The sequence below is a fragment of the Eublepharis macularius genome, chromosome 2 (assembly GCF_028583425.1).
Source record: "Eublepharis macularius isolate TG4126 chromosome 2, MPM_Emac_v1.0, whole genome shotgun sequence".
Classification (NCBI taxonomy): Eukaryota; Metazoa; Chordata; class Lepidosauria; order Squamata; family Eublepharidae; genus Eublepharis; species Eublepharis macularius.
Window position 1 is genome coordinate 13,669,087 of NC_072791.1, and position 24,494 is coordinate 13,693,580.

The 24,494-nt window shown below is 42.8% G+C and overlaps 1 protein-coding gene across 1 annotated transcript; it reads left to right on the forward strand.

The window, feature by feature from the left end:
* The first annotated feature begins 695 nt into the window (after positions 1-695).
* On the forward strand, positions 696-22,663 carry LOC129324538 (zinc finger protein 883-like). Its single transcript, XM_054971847.1, has 7 exons — positions 696-774; positions 8,807-9,318; positions 9,472-9,514; positions 11,671-11,750; positions 12,004-12,130; positions 12,970-13,008; positions 21,375-22,663. The coding sequence occupies exons 2-7, from the start codon at positions 8,905-8,907 to the stop codon at positions 22,661-22,663; spliced, it is 1,992 nt and encodes a 663-aa protein (XP_054827822.1). The 5' UTR covers positions 696-774; positions 8,807-8,904.
* Positions 22,664-24,494: the final 1,831 nt, after the last annotated feature.

Sequence of the window (24,494 nt, forward strand, 5' to 3'; positions counted from 1 at the left end):
AAACTTGAGGGAAGCGGACAAGTGTCCAACATGTGTCAGGTGTCAGTTGTAGCTTGGCTCTCAGCCTTCCATCCTTCCAAGTAGGGTTGCCAGGTCCAGGCTGGGAAATTCCTGGAGATTTTGGGAGGGGAGCCTGGAGAAGGCAGGCGATGGGGAGGGGAGGGATCTCAGCAAGGTATAATGCCATACAATTTACCCTCCAAAGCAGCCATTTTCTCCACGGCAGCTGAGCTCTATGGCCTGGAGAGCAGTTATAATTCCGGGGGATCTCCAGCTACCACCTGGAGGCTGACAACCCAACTTCCAAAGTCGGCAAAATGAGTACCCAGTTCCCTGGGGTTAAAGTGCAGATGACTGGGGAAGGCAATGGCAAACCACCCCGTAATAAAAGTCTGCCAAGACAACGTCGTGGTGCGACGTCCCCCCGTGGGTCAGTAATGACTCGGTGCTTGCACACACTTTACCTTCACCTACTCTTTGTTTAATACCCGTTCCGATTTGTCCCAGCTTTTACCCTGACCTCGAAAGTTCGCGAGGTTCTAACGAGGGCCCTTCATTCTTGCTACGATGTAAAAATGCACCCTCGGGAAGGGCGGAGGCAGAAGTGGGTCCGCTCTTTTCCGCTTTCCGGAGAGTCAACCTAAGGGTTAAAAGGAAAGAGTCTGTATTCCTAGAGAGGCCTGAAGAGACATGGCCACTTGGCTTGCCGCAGACACTTCCTTTGTTGAGTCGGGGAGGGAGAGGAGGCGGCATTGGAGGACTTTTTAAATAGAGGTAAGTAATGGACTAATATTTCCTTTGCAAAAGGCCTCCCTGCTTTTGGTATTAGTACATAACCAGAGGGCTCCACTCACCTCCAGGGCTTTCCTGCCTGCTCTCTGGCAGCCCCTCTTCCCTGGGGGTGGAGCTGAGTCCTTCTTGCAAGAAGGGCTGCATCCCCGGCCACCTTTTTTCTCTGCATTCTGCTGCTGTCTGCGATCTCTAGCAAAACAGCCTCTCTTTTGGCATCGCTTCATTTTATTTACTGTATGCCATTTATAGTCTCCGCGAGACTCAAAGCAAATTGAAGCGCGTAAGCCAATATGATCAAATGCTAGGAAATTTAATTTTTTAAAAAAAGCAGAAATCTGATACAGAGCTGAAACAAAGCCTAACTAAATTGACAAAGCAAGTTAACACTGCAGGGCATCTATCCAATAGGAACATTATGGCAGCAAAATATCTCCCTTACTGCGCCGTCATCATATTCCCTGAGGAAAAAGCCCTCCTGAATAATTCAGTTCTGCATTCACGTGTTCGCCAGTTGCAGGCAACAAGAGAAGACACGCCCTGGTCGTGTAAGCGAAGATGAAGCCTTTGCCCCTCTGCTCTGCCCCCAATAAATTGTGACAGTGCAGGGATATCTGGGAACAAGAAGCATTCCTTTTATAGAAAGGAGGGCAGCCATGAATTGGTGCCAAAATTTGATTCAAAAACACAGATCCTCATGGATCGTAGGGATATTTTTCATGGGGTCCCCCAAACTCCTGCGGCCCTGGACTTGTGGAGTGATAAGATGATGAGTTTTGGGGAACCCCCTGTAACAATGTTACACGCAAACACGTGTCCTGAACTGCTTCTAGGCCAGACTCAGAAAAGAAGCAGAGGGCAGAGTCCAGTGACAAGGGTAAAACTTACTGGTTTATTCGAATAGAGGGAAGAGAGTGGGCAGAGAGTGTAAGGCCCCTCAGAACCCAGGTGGTCTTCGGGGTTTCAAAGCCATTACATGAACTTTTATCACGTTTGGTTCATTAGCAGAAATTATGCGTTCAATAAGTTACTGGTCAAGTTAGTTACGTGTACATATGACCTAACGTCATTCCATTGGTTTGGCATAATTAGGGGTTGTCCCCTTACTCAATTAACACTTGCAAAAGTTGCTTCTCATTTCAAAGGACAAACAGTCCCTTTTGGGTACCTGTAATGCCAATAAAGTAACTATTTGGTAGCTGTGTGTCATCCCCAAGGCCTTCAGTTGGCCTGTTCCCATCCCTTAACGCTACAAGAATCCATTGTTAATCTTCGATCTGTTACCATCAGCATAAACAAGTACCCCAGTATGTAGCATATACTTGGCTATTCATCTTTCCCAACAAGACAATGAAGACAGTTTAGCTAGAGCGAGTACTCTGTTATCAAGGTGTGAACGTATCTCTTGTGACTTGGCAGAGACCAGGCAGGAAGGGCAAGTTGTTTTGTATCTCTAGAATGCGCTTTCGGCTTTACAGCCAACCCAGGCCGAAATGCAAGGCTAGAGAGATGAAGACAAAGCGCCTCTTCCTTGTGTCTGTTACAGAGAGTTAGGCCTATGGACAGGTATATTAAAGCTAAATTCTTCTACGGTTATGTCCCTTCTGTTCTATGGCTATGCCATATCTAGTGTTTCATATAAGTCACTCAGGTGTTCTGAGAGCTCCTGCTTACTACTACTCTTTGGGGCAGATTCGAGTGCATCCTACAACAATGCTAAGGATGCCTAAGGATCTGTGCCTTGGATTCTTATTTTTGTGTTGTGAAGTGTTTCTTCCGTGTCCGCAAGGAGGGACACCTTTTCCAAATACAGGGTCTTCACGTGGATAGCAATTTGGGCCATAGTTGGCAACTGTAGATTTTGCCCATTTTCAGGGTGGCGCCTGCAGAAGGCCCTACTCAGAGGAGTGAGGCTGCTGTGGTTGGGCTTAAATTGAGAGGCAGTCATGTAATTTTTTAAATAAGCCTATTGCTGCTGTAGTGTTCTCATGTAGTTTTGATGTTGTTAATTAAGAGCAGCGGGACTCTGATCTGGGGAACCGGGTTTGATTCCCCACTCCTCCGCTTGAAGCCAGCTGAGTGACCTTGGGTCAGTCACGGCTCTCTCAGAGCTCTCTCAGCCTCACCCACCTCACAGGGTGATTGTTGCGAGGATAATAATAACACACTTTGTAAACTGCTCTGAGTGGGCATTAACGTTGTCCAGAAGGGCAGTATATACATCAAATGTTATTATGTTGTTGTTGTTGTTGTTGTTATTTTCTTGGTGTTCTGGAATATCAAACTTGAGTTTTTGGAGGGTTCCCCTCTCCACTCCACTCTGCTGCCCACAAGAGAACTTTTCCTTGCCAGACAAAATCTGCAAGATCTCTGCCTGGCTTTGCTTTCTTGTATGAAAAAGATATTTATTTAGAGAATTTTTATGCTACCTCTCCAGAGAGCCTGAATGAGGGGGCTTAAAAAGCACATCATAATGAAAACATAAAAGATTAACAGCTATTCATTAAAAACCCAGCATCAAAACCCAGCCAGAGTACAAAAACATAGATCGTTGAATGACAACGAATAGGGCTTTCTAGACTAAAAGCACCCTCTCAAGATAATATGAATATATCAACTCCTTACTTTACTTACCTTACTTTAAAAGGTACCCTTCAAAAATCTCATTTTTACTTGGCATATAAACCTTTGCCAACTTGTTATGATATTTACAGTGGAATCCTAAGTAGAGGTACTCCAGCCTAAGCCCATAGTTTTTGATGGGCTTAGGCTGGCGTAAGTCTGCTTAGGATTGCACTGTTAGAGTGCTTGTTTGCACAGTTATATGAAACCAATCAGTGGGTTGGAGGCCTGCAAGATTCCAAGTTAGGGTCCCCTTCTTCACCTCTGCCTTCTCTTTTTTTTTTTTTAATAAAAATTTTATTGAATGGGTTTGTGGCGGAACAGGCGCTGACTCTCAGTCCGGGCAACTGAGCCGCCGTCAATGGCCTGCTAGCCCTGCTATCCGCCTCCCACTGTCCCTGGTGGGCGTGGTTCACACTCTCCGTTGCTGCCACCACTCACTGATTTGTACACCGCCTGACTGAGGGGCAGTGAGACCCCTCCGGCTGAATTTCCTTACTGGGAAGTGAATTGCCCAATCTTTGATTGGGCCCTGGAGAATTGGCAACCCACCAAGGTCTGGCCTGATCCGTTCTCCTGGGCTCCCTCCCTTCCTGTAGCATGCCAAGTGGGGGAGGTTACGTAGTCAGAGCTCCACAAGGTCCCTTATATTCAAAAAAGTATAATTTAATAACTATATACAGAGCACTATATACAAGCATGTAAAGGCACAACACATAGGGGTAGACCCCCCGGTTCAGAACTCACAGGGCAGAAAATCAAACTGAAGAGAACCGCTGTCTGCTTTCCCTACCACACTGTTCCTTACTCTTCCTTAAGGGGGTGGTGGTCTGAGGGAAGGTTCACCTTTTATTCCCTCTCTGCTGCCTCCCAGGCCCTCCACACTTAGGGCCTAGGCAACCGGGTTTCACCCAGCAGCAGGAGCCTCTCCTTCTTCAACCAAGAAGGAGCCTAACTGACGTTTTTCCCCTCAGGATCAGCTCAGTCTCTCAATTCCGGCCCCACCGCTTATTTTTCCCGCACTTTCCTAGCCCAGGGCAGCTGGGAGTTGTAGTCCAGGAAGAAAGGCGTCCCACACCAAGACTCCTGCAGGCCTCTCCCTGGCCCCACAGCCCATCAAACCTCATGGGGAACATTTCCCCCCCACACACACTTTTAAAGACAGATTAACAGCAACTGGCACTCATTTCAGCCTTGGTAACCATTTCGTTACAGGGTTAAACATACATCTCATTAAAATCTACAATTTCATTACCCTTTAAATTCATGTATATGTCCCCCCATCCTTTCCCCCTCCCCCTTTTCCCCTTTTGACTTCCAACAGCACTAAAACCCCTTTATTTCTTATCATTACCTCTATTCACACTATAATCCCTATTACCAAAGGTAAAGTTCATATTCATTCTCCACAACTCTCAATAGTTCTCTAAAGTCCACGGTTGTCCTTTCACATCCCATTTATTTTCCAAATAATGTTTAAATTTTCTCCAGTCACTTAGAAATTCGTTTGGATTATGCTCTCTTAGTTTCCTTGTCATTTTGTCCATCTCCACCATATATAACAGCTTTTGAATCCATTCCTCCACTTCTGGTATGTCTTCCTGCTTCCAGTATTGTGCATACAATATTCTTGCTGCAACAGTCATATAATATAACAGTGTCCTGTCCCCCATATTTACTTCTTGCATGTTTAATCCTAGCAACAACATTTCAGGGCTCTTCAACAGTTTACACTTCAAAATTGACAGCATCTCTGCATAAATCTTAGACCAAAATATTTTGGCCTTGTCACAAGTCCACCACATATGGTAAAAAGAGCCCTCATGTTTTTTACATTTCCAACATTTGTTTGACATTTCACTGTTTGCGTTTGCTAATTTTTCTGGCGTTAAATACCATCTGTACATCATCTTATAACCATTTTCTTTCAAATTATTGCATGTAGAAGTCTTCAAAGTGTTCTTCCATAAATATTCCCAACTTTCCATTGTAATTTCTTTATTGACGTTTATTGCCCACTTCACCATTTGAATTTTAACAACTTCATCCGGTGTATACCATTTCAATAAAATTTTATACATTTTAGAAATCATTTTTACTTCTTCACCAAACAAAATTTCTTCTATTTCTGTATTTTTTAATCTAAAACCCACATTTCTTTTATCAGCTTCAAATACATCTTCAGTTTGTCTATATATTGCAACCAACCATAACCAAATGGTAATTCCTCTTTACTTTTTATTTTGAGGTTGTCTCTATCACCCCACAGTAGCTCTTTGTAAGTCAACCAATCTTCCCCCTTATAATACATATTTGGGTTCACCACTTCTGCCGGTACAATCCACATAGGTCTTTTTTCTCCCATGAATTTCTTATATGTTTGCCAAATCATAAAGACATTCCGCCTCACAAAATGATGCTGGAACATACCATCCATTTTATGTTTTTCATACCATAGATACGCATGCCAACCAAACAAGTTATTATACCCTTCTAAAGCTAACAGTTTGAAATTAGATCATTTTACCCATTCCTTCAACCAAATTAAACAAACCGCTTCATGGTACAGTCTCAGATTTGGTAACTGAAGGCCTCCCCTTCCCTTTGCGTCACACAGCACTTTCATCTTGATTCTTGGTTTTTTCCCTGCCCAAACAAATTCTGATACCCTCTTTTGCCATTTATCAAAGTGCTTCTTATCTTTAACAACTGGAATCGTTTGAAACAGAAACATCATTCTAGGTAGTACATTCATTTTTACAACTGAAATACGTCCCAACAGTGACAAGTTCATTTTATTCCATTTCAGCAAATCTCTCTCTATCTGTAACCACAATTTTTCATAGTTGTTTTTAAATAAGTCTATATTCTTAGCTGATAGTTCTATTCCCAGGTATTTTGTTTTCTGAACCACTTCACACTTTGAAACGTTCATTAATTCGGATTCGGTTTCGTTTTCTCAGCCATGCCGGACGCTCCTCTCGGCTGGTCCGGGAGGAAACGACCGGGCACCCTGACCGGGCGGCTGACCCGCAAGGATTAGCCCCCAGGACTCCCAGGGAGGGAGCCAGGGTCCAGGACGCGGCGGGAAGAACTCCCCGAAGTCAATGCGGGGGGGGAATTGCCCGTTTGTCCCTATGGAGGCCGGCAGATGTGCGCGGCGCCTCGAGTGCCGCCGGGCAACGAGAAACGGCAAGTAAAAGAAACAGGCGGAAGCCTGTAAACAAGCGAATCCCTTCTGTTCTACAAGCGTTTGTGAAGGAGAGGTTGATCTGAAGAAGACTCGCTCTTCCCCTTCGTTGAGTTCCAGAATTTTGTTGGCGCCCCCCCCCCCAAAATGGCAGCAAGGAAGCAAAGTCCCGCTCTCGGTAAGTCAATCTCGGCTACCTTGCAGAAGGGGGAGTCGCTCGAAGAGTTGGTACGCAGGGCGGTGGTGGAAGCTATAAAACCCTTTGTTGACAAGCTGAACGAAACTGATCAAAGGGTGGGCTCAATTGAAAGCGAGGTGAAAACCATTAAGGCAGCAGCGGGGGGGGGGGGCAGAAAAGTCTGCTCTGGAAAGTGCGTCACTTGTGAAGGCTACAAAAAAGGAGCTGAGGTTGGTGGAGAACCAGCTGATCGGGCTACAGGTGGAACGAACGCAGACAATTTTGCGTCTCCAAAACGTGAAAGAGGAGGAAAATGAGGATCTGTGGGATTTGGTCTCGGAACTACTGGTGACACCCGCGAGGACGACTAAAGAAGAGGTCAAAAGCGCCATTTTGGAGGTCCGTCGGGCTTCTTCAAAATATGCAACAAAGCGACAGTTGCCTCGTGAGATCATTATTGACTTTTCATCTAAAAAGATCCGGGACACCATCCTATATAACTCATACAATGCGGATTTGGACTTTATGGGTTTGAAAGTCAAGATTTTGAAGGACGTTCCATTTCTAGTCCGGAAACGGCGTTTTAAATATAAAAAGTTTGCAGCACTTCTGAGGGACCATGGAATAAAGTACAAATGGTTATTCCCGGAAGGAATATGGTTCAGATATAAAGATCAGGCCTATAAGATATTATCAGAAGATCAACTAAAGGATTTTGAGAATAAAAACCCAGAACTCTGCTGCACCAAGAACGAAGAAAAGGAGGAGCCGGAGGGGGGGGGGAGGAGGAGAGCATCGCAACAGCAGTTGCACAGAGAGAATTGCGTCCGGGACCTAGAAGGGGGAGGAAAGTTTAATCAGAATTTGAAATGTTTATTCTCTGTATGATTAACCACTCCATCATTATTTTATGGAGCTATTTTTGTATTATGACAGTATGAAGGGAAACATTGAAGTGTAGTGTTTAGTGTTTGTAGTTCATTCCCCCCCTTTTCTTTTTCCACCCTCCCTTTGTCCCTTCCCTCTCCCCTTTCCTTGTGATAGTTTTGTGTAGTGTTTTGTAGCTATGAAAAATAAAAAATTTATTAAAAAAAAAAAAGAAACGTTCATTAATTCCTCCTGTTTCTTTTTTATCATATTTTTACAGAGCAATTTCGACTTTGTTTTGTTAATACTAAACCCAGCCAGATTTCCAAATTCTTTAATTTTATCTAACGGTGCTGGTAATGTCTGGACTGGATCTTCCACTATAAACATCACATCGTCTGCAAAAGCTCTAGACTTGTAAGAAAACCGTTTGCGTTTTATACCTTTGATGCTGTCATCTTCCCTTATTTGCCTCAAAAGTATTTCTAACACCATAACAAACAGTAAAGGTGAAAGTGGACATCCTTGTCTTGTACCTTTTCTTACCTCAAATTTTTCGGTCAAGTCACTGTTTATCACAAACGATGCATTTTCTTCAGTATATATAGCTTTCACCTCTGCCTTCTCCATGGCCCTGGCGGCTTCCATGGACAAGTCAACCTGCTGTTGAAATTTTCTCTGATTGTCTGCAGCATGATCAGACAGATGCCGCATCTCTTGGACTCTTACTTGCTCTGATCTGCTCCTGGTTCACTCTTCCTAACTTCACAACCATTTTATCAATTCAATTCAAGTACCTTTAATGGCATACAAAGATCTAAGACAGCAAACAAGTCACTATAAAATTACATAAAATATCAGAAGTCAATATACAACCATTTTATAAATATGCACCCTGCTCCTTGTCCCATGTAATGATCTCTGGCATGTGAATGCTGCAGGAATCTTTAGTTTATAGTTTAGGAATGCATAGGTTAAGCAGAGAGGAACCTTTCTGCTTGCTCTGTGGAAGTTCCTCCTCACTTCCTCCATCCCGCTTTTTCTTTAAGAACACTCCTCATTCCAGGGTATTCCATGGTCTTTCATGAGTCATGGGTTACCTCTTTACATTCAGGTTTCAGTGTTTGTGTGTGTGCAACAGATGAGTCTATTCATTGCAGGAGGTCATTTATCCCACACTTGCCTTGAAAAAAGAATCTGGTAGAGGAGGAAGGTGGTCAACTGGTGCAGGTGGAGGCTGTTTGGAGAGGAAAGGAGGATGAGGGGAGAGCTGAACTCAGTCGATCCAGAAGCAAGAAAAGGCCCTGATACCAAAGAGGCTGGGAGCAGAAGGGAGCTGAGGGAAGGAACCACACAGAAGAGCCTGGGAGAGGATTTTCCCCCTTCAGATGTGGAGCGCCAGCAATTCCGGCACTTCTGTTACCAGGAGTCCGAAGGCCCCCGAAAGGTCTGCAGCCAACTCCACCGCCTTTGCCTCCAGTGGCTGAAGCCAGAAAGGCATAGCAAGAAGGAGATCCTGGACCTGGTGATCCTGGAGCAGTTCCTGGCCATCCTGCCCCCAGAGATGGAGAGCTGGGTCAGGGAATGTGGGCCGGAGAGCAGTTCCCAGGCGGTGGCCCTGGCAGAAGGGTTCCTCCTGAGCCACGCAGAGGACAAGAATCCAGACCAGCGGGTAAGATCAAGGTAGTAGGTGGGGCACGAGATATGATCAAGGATATCCTTGGAATCCACACATGCAACTTTTTTAGAAACCCCCTCCCCCCTCTCCACCACCACCCAGCATTTTACCTGCTCCTTTTCTCAACTTTCCCCACTTCTGTTTCAGGTGCAGGAAAACATCGAGTGTTGCCCCGGAGCAGCTTTTCTGGGTAAGATCAAAAGGGCTGCCGTACCCATTCGTTGGCCTCTTTGAGTGTAGGAGGGGCTGCTTTTATTTTCCTGACCTCAGTCTAGTGTGAGAAAGATGGTCACTCAAGCTTCTCAGTTGAGAAATACCCATTTGGGGAACTGAAAACCTAGAATTGATTTAAAACCAGTGCCAATTAATTGGAAGAACAGCGTAGAGGAGAAAGGTACCTCAGAATGCAAAAAAATGAGGATTCATGTAAATTAATGTTAAAAATTGGGAAGATAGCGTGTGGGGCTGATAAGAAGAGGAAGAAAACTGTAAGCCTTGAGGAGGTCTTATGCTGTAGTTGTTCTGAGGGACTTCAACACCCATTCAGAGACTACCTTGTTTGGGAGCAGTTCAGGATTTCTGGCCTCCATGACAACCATGGGCCTGTCTCAGGTAACCACAGGCCCCACACCCTGCACAGGATACGCTCTTGACGTGGTGTTTTTTACTCTGGGCAGAAGGTGATGTGAAGGTGTATGTGTGTGTGTGGGGGGGGGGGGACTGAAGATAGTCACCTTGTCATGGACAGCTCACCATTTGCTAGGGTTGCCAGCTCCAAGTTGGGAAATTCCTGGAGATCTGGAGGGTGGAGAAACCTGGAGAAAGTGGGGTTTGGGGAGGGAAAGCACCTTGGCATGGCATAATTCCATAGAGTCCACCCCCAAAAGTAGCCATTTTCTCCAGGTGAACTGATCTCTGTGGCCTGGAGACCAGTTGCAATTCCAGGAGATCTCCAGCCACTACCTGGAGGCTGGCAACTCTACCACTTGCTGGGATTTAGCCTTACAGGACGGAACAGGGGTGGGGGATCATTTAAAGTGATCTGATGGATCTGACCAGTTTTCAGATGGCACAGAGAATTTCCTGCTGATACGGTTGGAGCTTCTATCAATATCCTGGTTGACTCAGGAATTAGGAATTGACCAGGGGAATTGAGCTGTCTGCTCCTAGGCGCCCTCAGGTAGCCATTTGGGATTGCTGAGGGGGCTCAGGAGATGAAAGGATGAGAGAGACGGCAAAAGCTCCCTTTAAAGCCTACTCCGTGGCAGTGATGGCCGCAGAGATCCCTTCTAAGCCACCTTTGCGTCTGCACAGTGTAGGCTAGCGGAGCTGAGCTGGGTGGACAGAGGCCTTTTGGGATCTGGACTGCAGGAGGAAGTCGAGGCTTCAGTGACCTGCTGTGACCTTTTTGCTCAGCACTTTGCAGAGAAAATCACATCAAGTTTCGACTTGGACTCTGTGTTAGCAGTGACAGGGTCAGAGGGTGCCAGGTGGAGACTCATCTCATTGGCTGGGATGCTTTTTAGTGTATTTAATCGGAGGAAGGGGGCAGGATCCTTGGGGTTTGAGGCCTCTCACCTGCCTGTCTGACCTTGCCTCCCTTGCTAATGAAATCTGCCAGGGCGGGCCTGGTTGTGGGAGGGGGTGGTTGCCACAGCATCAAAACAGACTGTGTTGCGCCCACGTCTAAAGAAAGCCTACACAGGGCCCATCGACCAGTCCGTTCTTGAGTGAGATGATTCCATTCTTGTTCCATTCTTGAGTAAGGTGACTGAGCAGGTGGCAACTGGAAACATTCAAGCTTTCCTGGATGAGGCAAATAGGTCAGGTCCTTTCCAGTCTGGTTTGAGGCTTGGTTATGGGACTGAAACAGCCTTGGTCGCTCTGGTGGATGACCTGCGCTGGGAGATGGACGGAAGAAGTGCCACTCAGCAAATTGGGCAGTGTGGTACTTCACCAACAGCCATAGCAGTACTTTACCAGTAGTGCTTCACCCAAAGTCTGCCTTTTCCCATACGTACCTGTCTTATCCATACCATTCTTGGGAATGGTAGCTGTGATTCTGTCAGTGAGTACAGAGCTTCTTCTGTCCTGCATTTCTGAGTTCTTCCGTATTTGTGCAGTGAATTCTGTACCATTGGAGAAAAAGGCCTGCATTTGTCTATGATATCTCTACCAAGACTGGATTTTGCAAATGTTTGGAATCAAAACATCATCCCAAATAAGGATGCAAAGGTAGTTGTGTGACCATGAGCCAAGAGAATCTTTTTTCCCTATGCAAGGAGCTGAAATGCTAAATATCTAAAAAGATTTGAATGTCTTCCAATTATCTTTTCATCCTTCCAGACGAGGCCTTGAAACCAACAATAAATTCTTCGCCAATTCTTTGCAGCAGAAATAAAGCAACTTCCACGTGGCCAGAATGGGTAAGTGTGGAACTGCAAAGCGTGACCACGAGTGCCTCCTACCACCCTCCTCTCTTGAGCCCAGAGAAAACCCATCACTCTCTTTGCCTTGGTCGCTATCTGTGCCGTTCACTAGAAGGAAAATGGAAAGCTCTGATGAAGTTTGGATGCTGTAGGAAACTCTAGTTGTAATCATTTTTGGCTTTTCCTCATAAGGGGAAGTTTTGTTCCATTCTCTGAGAGGATAGAGAGGTTTCTTTCTTTCTCTTTTCAGGTTCTGATGACCTTCGAGGATGTGTCTGTTCATTTCAGTGACGAGGAGTGGTCTCTACTGGATGTGGAAAAAAGAAGACTTCACAAGGAAGTCATGGAGGACAATTTTCAGAATGTGGCCTTCCTGGGTAAGGGTCCCCTTTCCCTTAATTCACAAAAGCTGAAGGCAGAAATTGCTCCTTCGTAGGTCTCTCGTAGGGCTCTTCTAATGGAGACTCTTGGTTGTGGAGTGGGGGAGGGGGTTGCACATGCCCACAAAGGAAGGACTTCTGCATATCTAGTGGATTTCCCAAGTATTAACTGGTAAGCTAAATTATGGGTTTGTAAACTTAGAGGAACACTTCATGGGATATCAACAATGCCTCCTCATGGGCCTTTCAGAGCAGCGAAGGAAGTCAGCATTTAAAATAACAAACATAATATTATTAGGATTTATATAGGGCCCTTCACTTCGTTTTTACAAAAGTACAAAAAGACATTTCCTTGCTCCAAGGATCTTACGGTCTCCCATCGGACAAGAGGAGGATAACGGTGGGGTGGCGGCGCAGGGATGAATTAGGGTCATTCTATTCATTCTACTGACACTAGTGTAGAGTTCGGTATGGTCAAGCCATGCTAGAAATCTTTAGTAAGAATTCCGCATCTGGGGGGTTGATCAACACCATTTCCGCACCCTACAAGGAGTCCAGGGGCTGTTAAAAGAAAGAGGAGTCCTTACTGGACGTTCTTCAGGGCCGCCTTAGATGGTGTCAGTCTGGAATGCTGGATTCTGCATGCCTTTGGAGGGGGCTGAGATCCTGGGCCATGGTGGCTGTGTCTGGGCTAGGGCTTCCCTTCCCTGTGCTGGAGTGCCCTGCTCCCTCCTCTGCTCTGGAACACGTGCGGTATCCAGAGACGGAGACTTCCGGATCCAAGCACTACCTCCTCGCCTCTCATGCAGTCACTTTTCTGTTTCTTTTCCCAAAAGGAGGACTTCTGGAGCCAGAAGAAAGCGAGAGATCAGCAGGTATGAACCTCCTTGTGTAGTGTGGCCTTTTTTCCTGGTGTATCCAGACAGGACTTCTTGGGCTAACCTTCAGTGGCTGGAGAACAGAGAGATTTTTGAAGAGCAAACAGCCAAGAATAGTTAGGAAAGCTTTCTCAAACAGTTAGAACAGAGAACAAAACGTAGGCTTATTGGTGCCTGATCTTGGAGGAAACTTGTACACACCATCCAGTTGTTTTCAGCATTTATTTAAATGACTCTCCAAGTAACACAACATGAATTATCAATACCAAATTTTTAACTAGGGTAAGAACGGGATGAAGTAGCCACAGTGTAGCCTCAAAAATATTTGCAAAAGATTCCTCAGGAGACCGCAGAACACCTAAGAATGGGAAACCCCTTAGTTAAATTCCTGGCTGAAAAGAAATGGTCTTGACCCAGTGCTAAAAGGTAGCAAGGTAGGCTCCAGGCAAGCTTCTAGAAGGGAGGAGCCACTGCTGAAAAGGCCCCGTGACTGGTGACTTCCAGTCGCTATGCTTAGGGGCTCTGAGAGCAGGGCTCGGGTGTCAGCCCTTAATGGGGAGGGCACAGCCTGGCCAGAGGCAGGCCCCTAAATACTCCGGCCCCATTTAGGACCTTAAAGGTATAACCAGAATCACTCTGGGCTGCTCCCATTGGTCCCCCGAGACCAGAAGTGTTTCTTCTGATTGGCTGTACTCCTTTGGAGAGAGGGGATCGGATCTTGGGTGTGATGAGGCCAGGGCAGGTGATCTGATGGGGGGAGGGCAGCAAGCCCATCCCCATATTTCTTGTTTTCAAGCAATTCTTACTTTTTAAGAAGGGCAGGATACGAGGTATCGTGAGGTTTTCCCAGTTTGTGCTCACCTCTATTCCATTTACTTGCGCAGTGACCCTGTGAAGTAAGAAAAACTGGAGAAGAGTGATTGATCCAAGACCAGTGTGCTGAAGATGTAGGGAGCTTAGCTTTGGTCCCCATAGTTCACATCTAAAGCTCTTTTCCAGAATGCCCTTCCATTCCATATTGAAATACAGGAAGCTCTTTTCCAGAATGCCCTTCCATTCCATATTGAAATACAGGAAGCTCTTTTCCAGAATGCCCTTCCATTCCATATTGAAATACAGGAAGCTCTTTTCCAGAATGCCCTTCCATTCCATATTGAAATACAGGAAGCTCTTTTCCAGAATGCCCTTCTATTCCATATTGAAATACAGGAAGCTCTTTTCCAGAATGCCCTTCCATTCCATATTGAAATACAGGAAGCTCTTTTCCAGAATGCCCTTCCATTCCATATTGAAATACAGGAAGCTCTTTTCCAGAATGCCCTTCTATTCCATATTGAAATACAGGAAGCTCTTTTCCAGAATGCCCTTCCATTCCATATTGAAATACAGGAAGAGATCTGCCAGAGGTCCATCTAGCCCTGCCTCCCGTTTCCCAGAGTGGCCAGCTGGAGTCCCCAGAACATTCTCAAGCAGAGGGGCAGAGGCAAAGCCTCCCTCTCAGATTGTCTGGCTGGCAACCAGACTTCAGAGAGATGTTGCCTGAAAAGACAGAAGTTCGTCCGAGTCCCCTTGGGAGTGGTGGGCCCACTGCAGGGAGAGGAAAGTAGAATCTTAACAGGTGACAGAGAGGGCAGAACTGCTCAGTTTCTACTTTACCTCAGTCTTCTCTTCCCAGGGAAAGGGTGCTCAACCTGGCAAAAAGAGAATACATGATGAAAGAAGGGAGTAGCCTAGGGTAGGTGACGGGGTGGTACATAACCACCTAGCTTCCTTAACTGAAAATGTATCCCTAGGGCCAGATTGCATCCTAGGGTCCTAATGGAACTTGGTGGTGTGATTTTGGAGACTCTGTCTATAATCGACAATCTGTAAGAATCTCTGAGAATTCTTGGAGAGCAGGTGAGGTGCCAGAAGATCGAAGATGGGCACATGTTGTCCCCATCGTCCAGAAGGGGGAAAAGGAGGATCCAGGTAACTATTGATCTTTCAGCTTCACATCCGTATCTGGAAATGTGTTCGAACAAATCCTGAAAGAATCACTCCTGGAGCATTTCAAAAAGAAGGCTGTGATTATCAAGAGCAAGCCTGGGTTCCTCAAGAGCAAGTCATGCTAGACTAACCTTATCTCGTTTTTAGATTGAGTCACTATTTTGGCAGATGAGGGGAATTCTGCGGACATAGTTTTTCTTGATTTCAGTAAGGCTTTCTTGTCAGCATTTGTTGACAAATGTGATTTGGATGCTGCTGCTAAGTGGATTTGTGATTAGGTAACAGGTCGTAGCTAAAGAGTGCTTGTAAATGGTTCTTCATCTTCTTGGAGAGGAATGACAAGCGGCATAGCCTCAGGGATATGTCCTGGGCCCTCTCTTGTTCAAAGTCTTTATAAATGACTTGGATGAAGGAATAGAGGGGATACTTGCTAAAGTTCCAAATGATACTAAATTAGGAGGAGTAACAAATACTGTAGAAGATGGAATCAAGATTCAGAATGATCTTGACCATCTGGATAACTGGGATAAAACTAACAAAATGTCTTTCATCACCGACAAATATAAAGTTTGTCTTCTCGGTAGAAAACAATGCATAATTACAGGATGGGTGAGACTTGTCTTGGCAGTAATACATGCGAAGAAGATCTAGGGGTCTTAGAAGAGCATACACTGACCATGATTCAGCAGTGTGATGTGGTAGGTAAAACGACAAATGCGATCTGGGGCTGGATCAACAGAAATATAATGTCCAGATCACGGGAAGTGATAATATAATTTAGCTCCACTTAGACCTCACTTGGAGAAATGTGCTCAGTTTTGGGCACTACAGTTTTAAGAACGATTTTGAGAAGCCGGAATATGTCCAAAGTAGGGCAACAAATATGGTGAACGGTCTGGAGACGAAATCCTATGTGGAGGGTTTGAAGGAGTGGGTATGTTTAGTCTGGAGAGGAGGCTACTGAGAGGTAATATGACAGCTGTCACATCGAGGGTGGAACGCAGTTATTTTCTGTTGCTGTAGATGGTGAGACCAGAAACAACGGGTTAAATTAAAGCAAAAGAGTTGTTGGCTAAATATTAGGAAGAACTTTGTGACAGAGCAGGTCCTCAATGGAGCAGGTTTCCTTGGGAGGTGGTGGGCTTTCCTTGTTGGGAAGTTTGTGAATAGAGGCTAGATGGCCGTCTGTCAGCAATGCTGAGTCTATGATTCAGTATGAATTCAGGCAGATGGTGAGAGGGAGGGCAGGAAGTGATGAGCCTGTGCTCTGTTCCTGTGGCCCTTTCATAAGTTGAAAAAGACAAGAAGAAAGGTCGGGGGGAACACCAAAAAAAGAATTATGAAAGGGCCACAAGAACAGAGCACAGGAACAGAGCATATATATATATACACACACACACAAATTCATGTATTTATTACAAAATGGTTTTTAAAAAATAATGCAGGGCCAAATACAGCCTCAACACAGGTTAAAACCATACAGAAATCTCAAACAAAGAATGTCTGTGCCCCTGACCAAACGCATTTCGGTCTTACGGCCTTCTTCAGTAGCAAAACATAGTTGTTACACATTAACTCCAGACAATGCTAAAAGTATAGTCAGTCAATGTAGGACCAAATTGGAATTTTGCTACAAAAATAGGAGGAAAAGTTTAAATTTGATACAATATTTATAATTTTTTAATTATGACATAAAATATTTTTCTTATAAAAATACATTCAATATTCTCATTAATGTACAAAATGCAAGGTGGGAGGTGTTTTTCATATCAGAATTTATTCAAAATTACTTACATCTAATTAAAGGAAAATCTCAAGGCAGAAAAGTACTTAAGAAGTGTCGATTGAAATCCCCTTCTGTCCTCTTCAGGTGCGCATATCTTGAGTGGTAATTCAATTGTGTATCTGGAAAAAGATTCAAGAAATGCCCTAATAACAAGATGAGTACATGGTGATTAAAGAGAGAAAATGTAAAATGTTTCAGAGAGACCTCAAAGATTATGAGGAAAAGAGAGTTTATGAATGGTCCAAGGATGCAAAAGTAGGTCTAAAGAGAAAATCTCTCTCTTTTAATACCATTTCTAACACTTCTAAGGTCCATTTGTTCCATGCCTAGTACTTGTAATACTATCAATTTCATAGACAAAAGAAGCAAAAACATATGACAACAGAGCCGAAAGTATATCTTAGGAGAAAAACGTTGAAAACTCACAAGCAGGCAGCTTCACAATAGGCACCTCTCAGTGTTGGAAATATCTGTTCTTAAAAAATGATTCTCCTTTATTCCTACTCCACATCATGATGCTTTTAAATTAAGGATAGAAGTACAACAATTGTTTAGAAAACTTAAGGCTATCCGATTATTTTAAGAACAAAGAAGAGCCAATATTAGGGCAGGATTCTAAATTCAAACCGAAATCTCGTTTTAATGCCCCCTCATAGAATCCTAGAATCTTAGCCATTCAGGAATTAGCTTTGGAGGATTTAAACAGAATGGCATCAAACAGAAATATCGGAAATCTCAGTTTGGCATAACTTTCATGCAGCTGAGAAACAAACGTTAAAAAGATTAACAGCCTGTGAAGATCTTGTCTTGAAACCTGCAGGCAAAAGAGGAGCTGTTGTGGTGTGGGATAGGCAAGATGACGTTAAGGAGGCCTACAGGCAATTAAATAACAGCTCGCAGTAGAGTGAGCTTACTGAGGAACCCTTCTTTAAAATTAAGAAATTACTTGTATCTTAGATGAAGCCTTACTGGCAGAACTTCTGTCTAGGTCTACTTATGATTTTCTCCAACAAACTGAAAATAAACTTCCGCAGTTCTACCTCTTGCCAAAAATTCACAATGTTGTGATCCCAGTTCCTGGAAAACCTATTGTCTCAGGATAGGGTTCTGTTCTTGAAAATTGCACTGTGCATTTTGATTAATTTTTGAAACCTTTCATTCTTAAAATTAATATCGATCTAAGGGATAGAATGGATTCTATATAGAATGGATTCTAAGGGATAGAATGGATTCTAATCTTAAAAAGATTACCTTTACCTTTTTAAGGGATAGAATGGAACTTCTAAGGCCACATTAATTACATTCAACTTGAAATGAAGGATATGATTTTGTTACCTTAGATGGGGTCTCTTTATACACAAATATATCACAGGACGAAGCCTTAGAAGTATCGCAGGAAACACTGGACAGGAGACAAAATGCTTCTAAACCTCCACCTAATTCTTTATGTCAAATAACTGGATTTCCAATTTCAAGGGGAAAAAATTTTTGGCAAATCTCAGGGACTGCTGTGGGGTACATATTGCCCCAGAACTTGCTAATGTATTCATGAATATATTAGAAGACAAATTTATTCTGTTTGCAAGCAATATGTGTAGAAGCAAAATCATTTTATATAAGCAGTATTTAGATGATATTTTTATGATTTGGAAAGGTTCAGCACATCTGCTGTCACAATTCAGGCAATTCATTAACACCATTCATTATACAATTAATTTTGAAATAACATTTGACAAGAAAAAAATTAAGCTTTTAAATGTGGAGATTAGAAAGGTGGGAAATACGATTGAGGTGGATATATATAGAAATATATTGAGGTGGATATATATATAGGAAGCACACTGATGCAGATTTCTTCCTTGCCGGGGACAGCTTCCATCCCTCCCATCTAAAAGGAAATCTACCCTGTTCACAAATGTTTAGAATAGGAAGATACTGCAATCATTTCACAGACTTTGTTGCAAGGGCTGATGAGACAGTTTGTAGATCGGGGTTATTCTTCTAAAGTGGGTGATCAGGGTTTTGATAAAGTAAAAAATACTCCTAGATCATCACTATTGGCTCCTAGAATTAGACGGCAGTACAGACATTAACTTTTGATGGTAGATACACACAGGTTAAAAACATCATCAATAAACATTGGCACCTTCTGTCAAATATTCAGAGATGCCGTTCTACCCGTCTTTTCACTTACAGGTGCTCTAAAAATTGGAAGGACTTGTTGGTTAGAAGCAGATTGAAATCTTCCTTCAGAGATAAGATTGGAATTGACAGCAAAGCTAAACCAGTTGAGAATTTTCCTTGCAGAAGCTGTTCAGTTTGTTCTTGTCTTTGTAGTACCTTTTTCTATAATTCGTCCAAATGAAGCAGATATTCTATAAAATCATTTGTTTAATTCTAATGAGTTATGTATGTAATCCAATGCCCTTGTGATCTAATGTATGTAGGCTTTACCACCAGAGCTGTAAGGAAAAGAGTTTGTGAACACAGAAGCTGCATTAGATTACAAAGAAGAAAGAAACCCCTTTGGTCCAGCATTTCAAGGCCTTGGGACATACAGATAACCAGCTGCATTTCTGGGTGCTGGAGAAGATTCAGGCTCCTAGCTTACATCTTTTGCAATGTCTGAGGGAGTGAGAGACCTATTGGATTTACACTCTGAACACTCTATATCCATATGGCCTGAATGAGGAAGTGAATTGGTTGTGCGTCTGATACTAAGTTGCCCTTTTAGTATGTATTTATTGTGTTACGTATTGTCGATATTCATTTATACACTGTAATTTTTTTCCTTTCCCCCTATTTCTTCTGCCATTGTGCACTGGGACATTCCCAATGTATATTTGCCCCCTTACTCTGATTGCATCACCCCCTTGCCTGATATATAAGGACTGCGACACTTTCCCCTTTCAACTTACATTACCACGTGCCTCCACTTAAAATTTGAATTTTTTTAATGATACTTTTTTATTAATTTGATGGTATTATTATATATAATTTAATACTTGTGGTTTGGGGTTCTTTTTTATACATTTCTTATATACAAAATTTTGTTCTTAGTGTCAGTCTATGAAATTCAAGTTACTCTGATTTCATCTCCCACCCCTTGCTGCAAGAAGTACAGGTGTCCATAGTAAATCCAAAGGCAAGGAAGCTTCTGGCTGAACACAAAGCTTTTGTTGAGAATGACATGTTAGTTACAAGTTGCAGTGTATCAAATCCTTTCCATCCCATATGCCTAGTAAAAGCAGAGGCTTGGGAATGAGACATGAACTCCTCCAAGGTCTGTGGCTAGCGGAGCTAGATAAGGCCTTCCTGGGAACACAGCTGTCTCTGTGAACCTGCATACAAACAACACTGGAAAAATACAGTAGTGAGTTGCATCAGAAAACAATATGGCAGTACTTTGGGTATCAGGCCTGACACTTAGGATGTTGGTTGAATATTTTTTCAGGTACACAATTGAATTACTACTCAAGATATGTGCACTTCATGAGGGCAGAAGGGGATTTCAGTTGAGGCGCCTTAAGTTGATTTCAGCCTTGAGTTTTGCACATTAATTAGGCATAAGTAATTTTGCTTAATTTCTTTTAAGAAAAATATCTTTTTATGCCATAATTAAAAAATGTAAATATTCTGTCAAATTGAAACAATTTTTTTTCATTTTTCCTCATTTTTTGTAGCATAATTCCAATTTCATCCTACATTGACTAAACATATTATAGCATTATGTGGAGTTAATGTGTAAGAACTATACTTGAACACTAAAGAAGACCATAAGGCCGAAATACGTTTGGTCAGGGGTGCATAAAGTCTTTGTTTGAGATTTCAGTATGATTTTAATGTGTACTGAGACTTTATTTGGCCCTGTATTAGTTTTATTATGTGTGTGTGTGTGTGTGTGTATATATTTATATATTATGTTATGTATGTTATATATTTAGCTGTTTAAATACTAAGCTATTCAATTTGGACTCATTTAAGCTTTGAGGTTTGTAAGCCTTTTCTTATGTTCCCAGAGTAATTCTGAAAGCAACTTTGTGGTCAGGAAAGAATTTCCCTCCAGGCCACATTTGCCTCGAACCTAGAGGGTTTTTTTGCCTTGCTCTGGACATGGAGCAGGAATCACTGAGGGAGTAGCACAGGATTAGCTCTGAAATTTCCTCAGGCTTTGTTCCTTTATTTGTTATTTGCCATTGGACATCATGGGCCCAAATGATTACATGCGGGATTGTGCAATATGCACTGCTGAGAGTGGGTTGTAAAATTGCTTCTGCTCTTTTTTTACTACCAGTTTTAATTATTTTAATTTCTATTTATTTTTAAACTGCTGTAATCCGCTCTGAGCCTGATTGTGGAAGAGCAGACTACAAACTGAATTAATCAATCAATAGGTTGGACTCGATGGCCCTTCCGATTCTATTTTTCTATGTTCACCCTACATGAAAACTCAATGATCAAAATTTAATACTTGTTATGTCTCCTGTTAATGGGTTTTCTCTTCTGTTGTTATCAAGAGTTGTTAATGGCCTTTCTCCCTTAATTCTGCTTTTGTTTGAAGGGCTAACGAGTCTCCTCTTTATTCCAGAGGCTGGGAGTCCCAGGAGAAAACCTCAGAGAGAACTCTCATTGGCAGGGGAACAGCAGAGAAGAAGCAATGGGACAAAAGGAAAAAGAGGGGAGGAATCATTCCATCAACAAAACCATACAGGAGAGAAAAGACATGAACATGAGCACTGGCGAAAGAGATTTGCTCAGAGTGGAGAACTTACTGTCCATCGAGGAACCCAAGCAGGGGAGAAACTGTATAAATGCACCGAGTATGGAAAGAGCTTTGTTCGGAATGAAGAATTTACTGTCCATCAACAAATACATGCAGGGGAAAAACCATATAAATGTGTGGAGTGTGGGAAGAGCTTTGTTCGATGTCAACAGCTTACTGTCCATAAACGAATCCACACAGGGGAGAAACCATATACATGCGTGGAGTGTGGGAAGAGCTTTACTCGGTGTCAACAGCTTACTGCCCATCAACGAACCCACACAGGAGAGAAACCATATAAATGCATGGAGTGTGGGAAGAGCTTTGCACGGAATACACACCTTAAACTCCATCGACGAATCCACACAGGGGAGAAGCCATATAAATGTGTAGATTGTGGGAAGAGCTTTGCTGACAAGTCACATTTTAATGTCCATCGACGAATCCACACAGGGGAGAAACCATATAAATGTATGGAGTGTGGAAAGACCTTTGGTCAGAAGCTACAGCTTACTGTTCATAACCGAATCCACACAGGTGAGAAACGATATACATGTGTGGAGTGTGGGAAGAGTTTTATTCATAGTAAACAGCTTACTGTCCATCGACGAATCCATATAGGGGAAGAACCATATAAATGTGAGGAATGTGGGAAGACGTTTGCTCGGAAGTCAAAGCTTATTGTCCATCAACGAATCCACACAGGGGAGAAGCCATATAAATGTGTAGAGTGTGGGAAGAGCTTTTCTGACAATTCATATCTTACTGACCATCGACGAACCCACACAGGGGAGAAACCATATAAATGCATGGAGTGTGGGAAGAGCTTTTCTCAGAGGGCTCAACGTTCTGTCCATCGACGAATCCACAGTGGAGAGAAACCATATAACTATAGGGAGAGTAGGAAGACCTTTGCTAAGAGTACACAACTGAAGGACCATCTACAAATCCAGACAGCGGAGAAACCATATAAATGTGTGGAGTGTGGGAAGATGTTGGCTCAGAGTACAGCACTTAATGTCCATCAGCGAATGCACACAGGGGAGAAACCATATCACTGTGTGGAGTGTGGGAAGAGCTTTGCTCGGAAGCCACATCTTATTGTCCATCAATGAAGTCATACAGGGATGAATAATAAAGAACTGGAATGGAATCTTAAGAGAATGAACCAAAAGTCGTTTGAAGGTGCAAATAAACCTGGGAAATATCTGGCGTGGCAATTGAAGAAGAGAAAGGAGAAGAAGACAATAAATAAAATAAGTGAGGATAATAAAGTATATCTGGAACAGACGGCTATTAGTAGAGCCTTTTACAAATTTTATGCTAAATTGTACAACAAAAAAGAAGTGAATAAAGATTCAATAGCGACATATTTGGGGAAAATGAAGCTCCCAGTAATTTCGGAAGGATGGAGAGATAATCTGAATAGTGAAGTAACGGAGGAAGAGATAAGGAAGGCAATACAGTCAACAAATTTGGGAAAGGCGCCAGGACCTGATGGACTTACAGCCAAATTTTACAAGGTAATGGTCAAGGAACTGGTGCCATTCCTAAAAGAAGTGATCAATGGTGTTTTGAGGGATCAAAAGATTCCAGATACTTGGAGTGAAGCTAACATATCATTGATCCCCAAAGAAGGACAAGATTTGACTAACGTTAAAAATTATAGACCTATTTCGTTACTCAATAATGACTATAAAATTTTTGCGAAGATATTGGCGGAAAGAGTAAAGGGATGGCTATCCGAAGTTATTGAGGAGGAACAAGCTGGTTTTTTACCAAACAGACAAATCAAAGACAATTTAAGGAGAGTTATAAATGCTATTGAATACTATGATAAGCGTTGTGACAAGGAGGTTGGTTTCTTCTTTGTGGACGCTGAAAAAGCATTTGATAATTTGAACTGGGATTTTATGTTTGCCACTATGGAACAGCTACAAATGGGGGAAAGATTCATAAGAGCAGTGAAAGAAATCTACAGAGACCAGAGTGCAGCAATTGTGGTGAATGACGAGGTGACTAAGAAACTGATTATAGGTAAAGGTACAAGACAAGGTTGCCCGTTGTCTCCACTGTTGTTTATTTTGGTCTTGGAAATATTGATGATACAGATTCGAGAAGATAATGCAATCCGTGGAATAAAAATAAAAGACTTTTCCTATAAGGTCAGAGCATTTGCGGATGACATAATGTTAATTGTGGAAGATCCAATTGAGAACATGCCAAAGGTAATAGAGAAAATTACGGAATTTGGAGATCTGGCAGGATTCTATGTAAACAAAAAGAAGTCAAAGATATTATGTAAAAATATGACCAAACAAAAACAACAGTTACTAACGGAAGTAACAGACTGTGAAGTAACAAGTAAGGTGAAATATTTGGGAATTGAACTGACTGCAAAGAATATAGATCTATTCAAGAATAATTATGAGAAACTGTGGACTCAGATAGAGCAAGATTTGATTAAATGGAATAGATTGAATTTGTTTGTTTTTTTTGAAAGTTTTTATTTTTCAATACCTAACATACAAAACTACAATAACAGTAACTACAAAAGATTACAATAGCACAAGGGGAGGAAAAGAAGGGAGAAAAAGAAAGGGGGAAGGGGGGTGGGAAAAAAGGGAAGGTAACCTACAAACACTAAACACTACACTTCAATGCTTTCCCTTCATACTGCCATAGTAAAGAAATAGCTTAATAAAGTAATGATGGAGTGGTTGATCATACAGAATACAAATTACAATCGAATTCAAATTAAGTTTTCCTCCCCCTCCTGGGTCCCGGATGCAGTTCTCTCTGAGCAACTGCAGCCGCAGTGCTCATTTCCTCCCCCCCCCTCCTCAGACTTCTCCCTTTCTTCTTGCTTGGTGCTCTGAAATTCCGGATTTTTATCCTCAAAATCCCTTAGTTGATCTTCTGATAATATCTTATAGGTTTGATCTT

Excerpts from the sequence above, each read along its gene's own strand:
- LOC129324538 (XM_054971847.1), top strand. The coding sequence starts at position 8,905 with ATGAGGGGAGAGCTGAACTCAGTCGATCCAGAAGCAAGAAAAGGCCCT. Across the intron at positions 9,515-11,670 it reads CCCCGGAGCAGCTTTTCTGG|ACGAGGCCTTGAAACCAACA; the intron begins GTAAGATCAAAA and ends TCATCCTTCCAG. Across the intron at positions 13,009-21,374 it reads AGAAAGCGAGAGATCAGCAG|AGGCTGGGAGTCCCAGGAGA; the intron begins GTATGAACCTCC and ends TCTTTATTCCAG.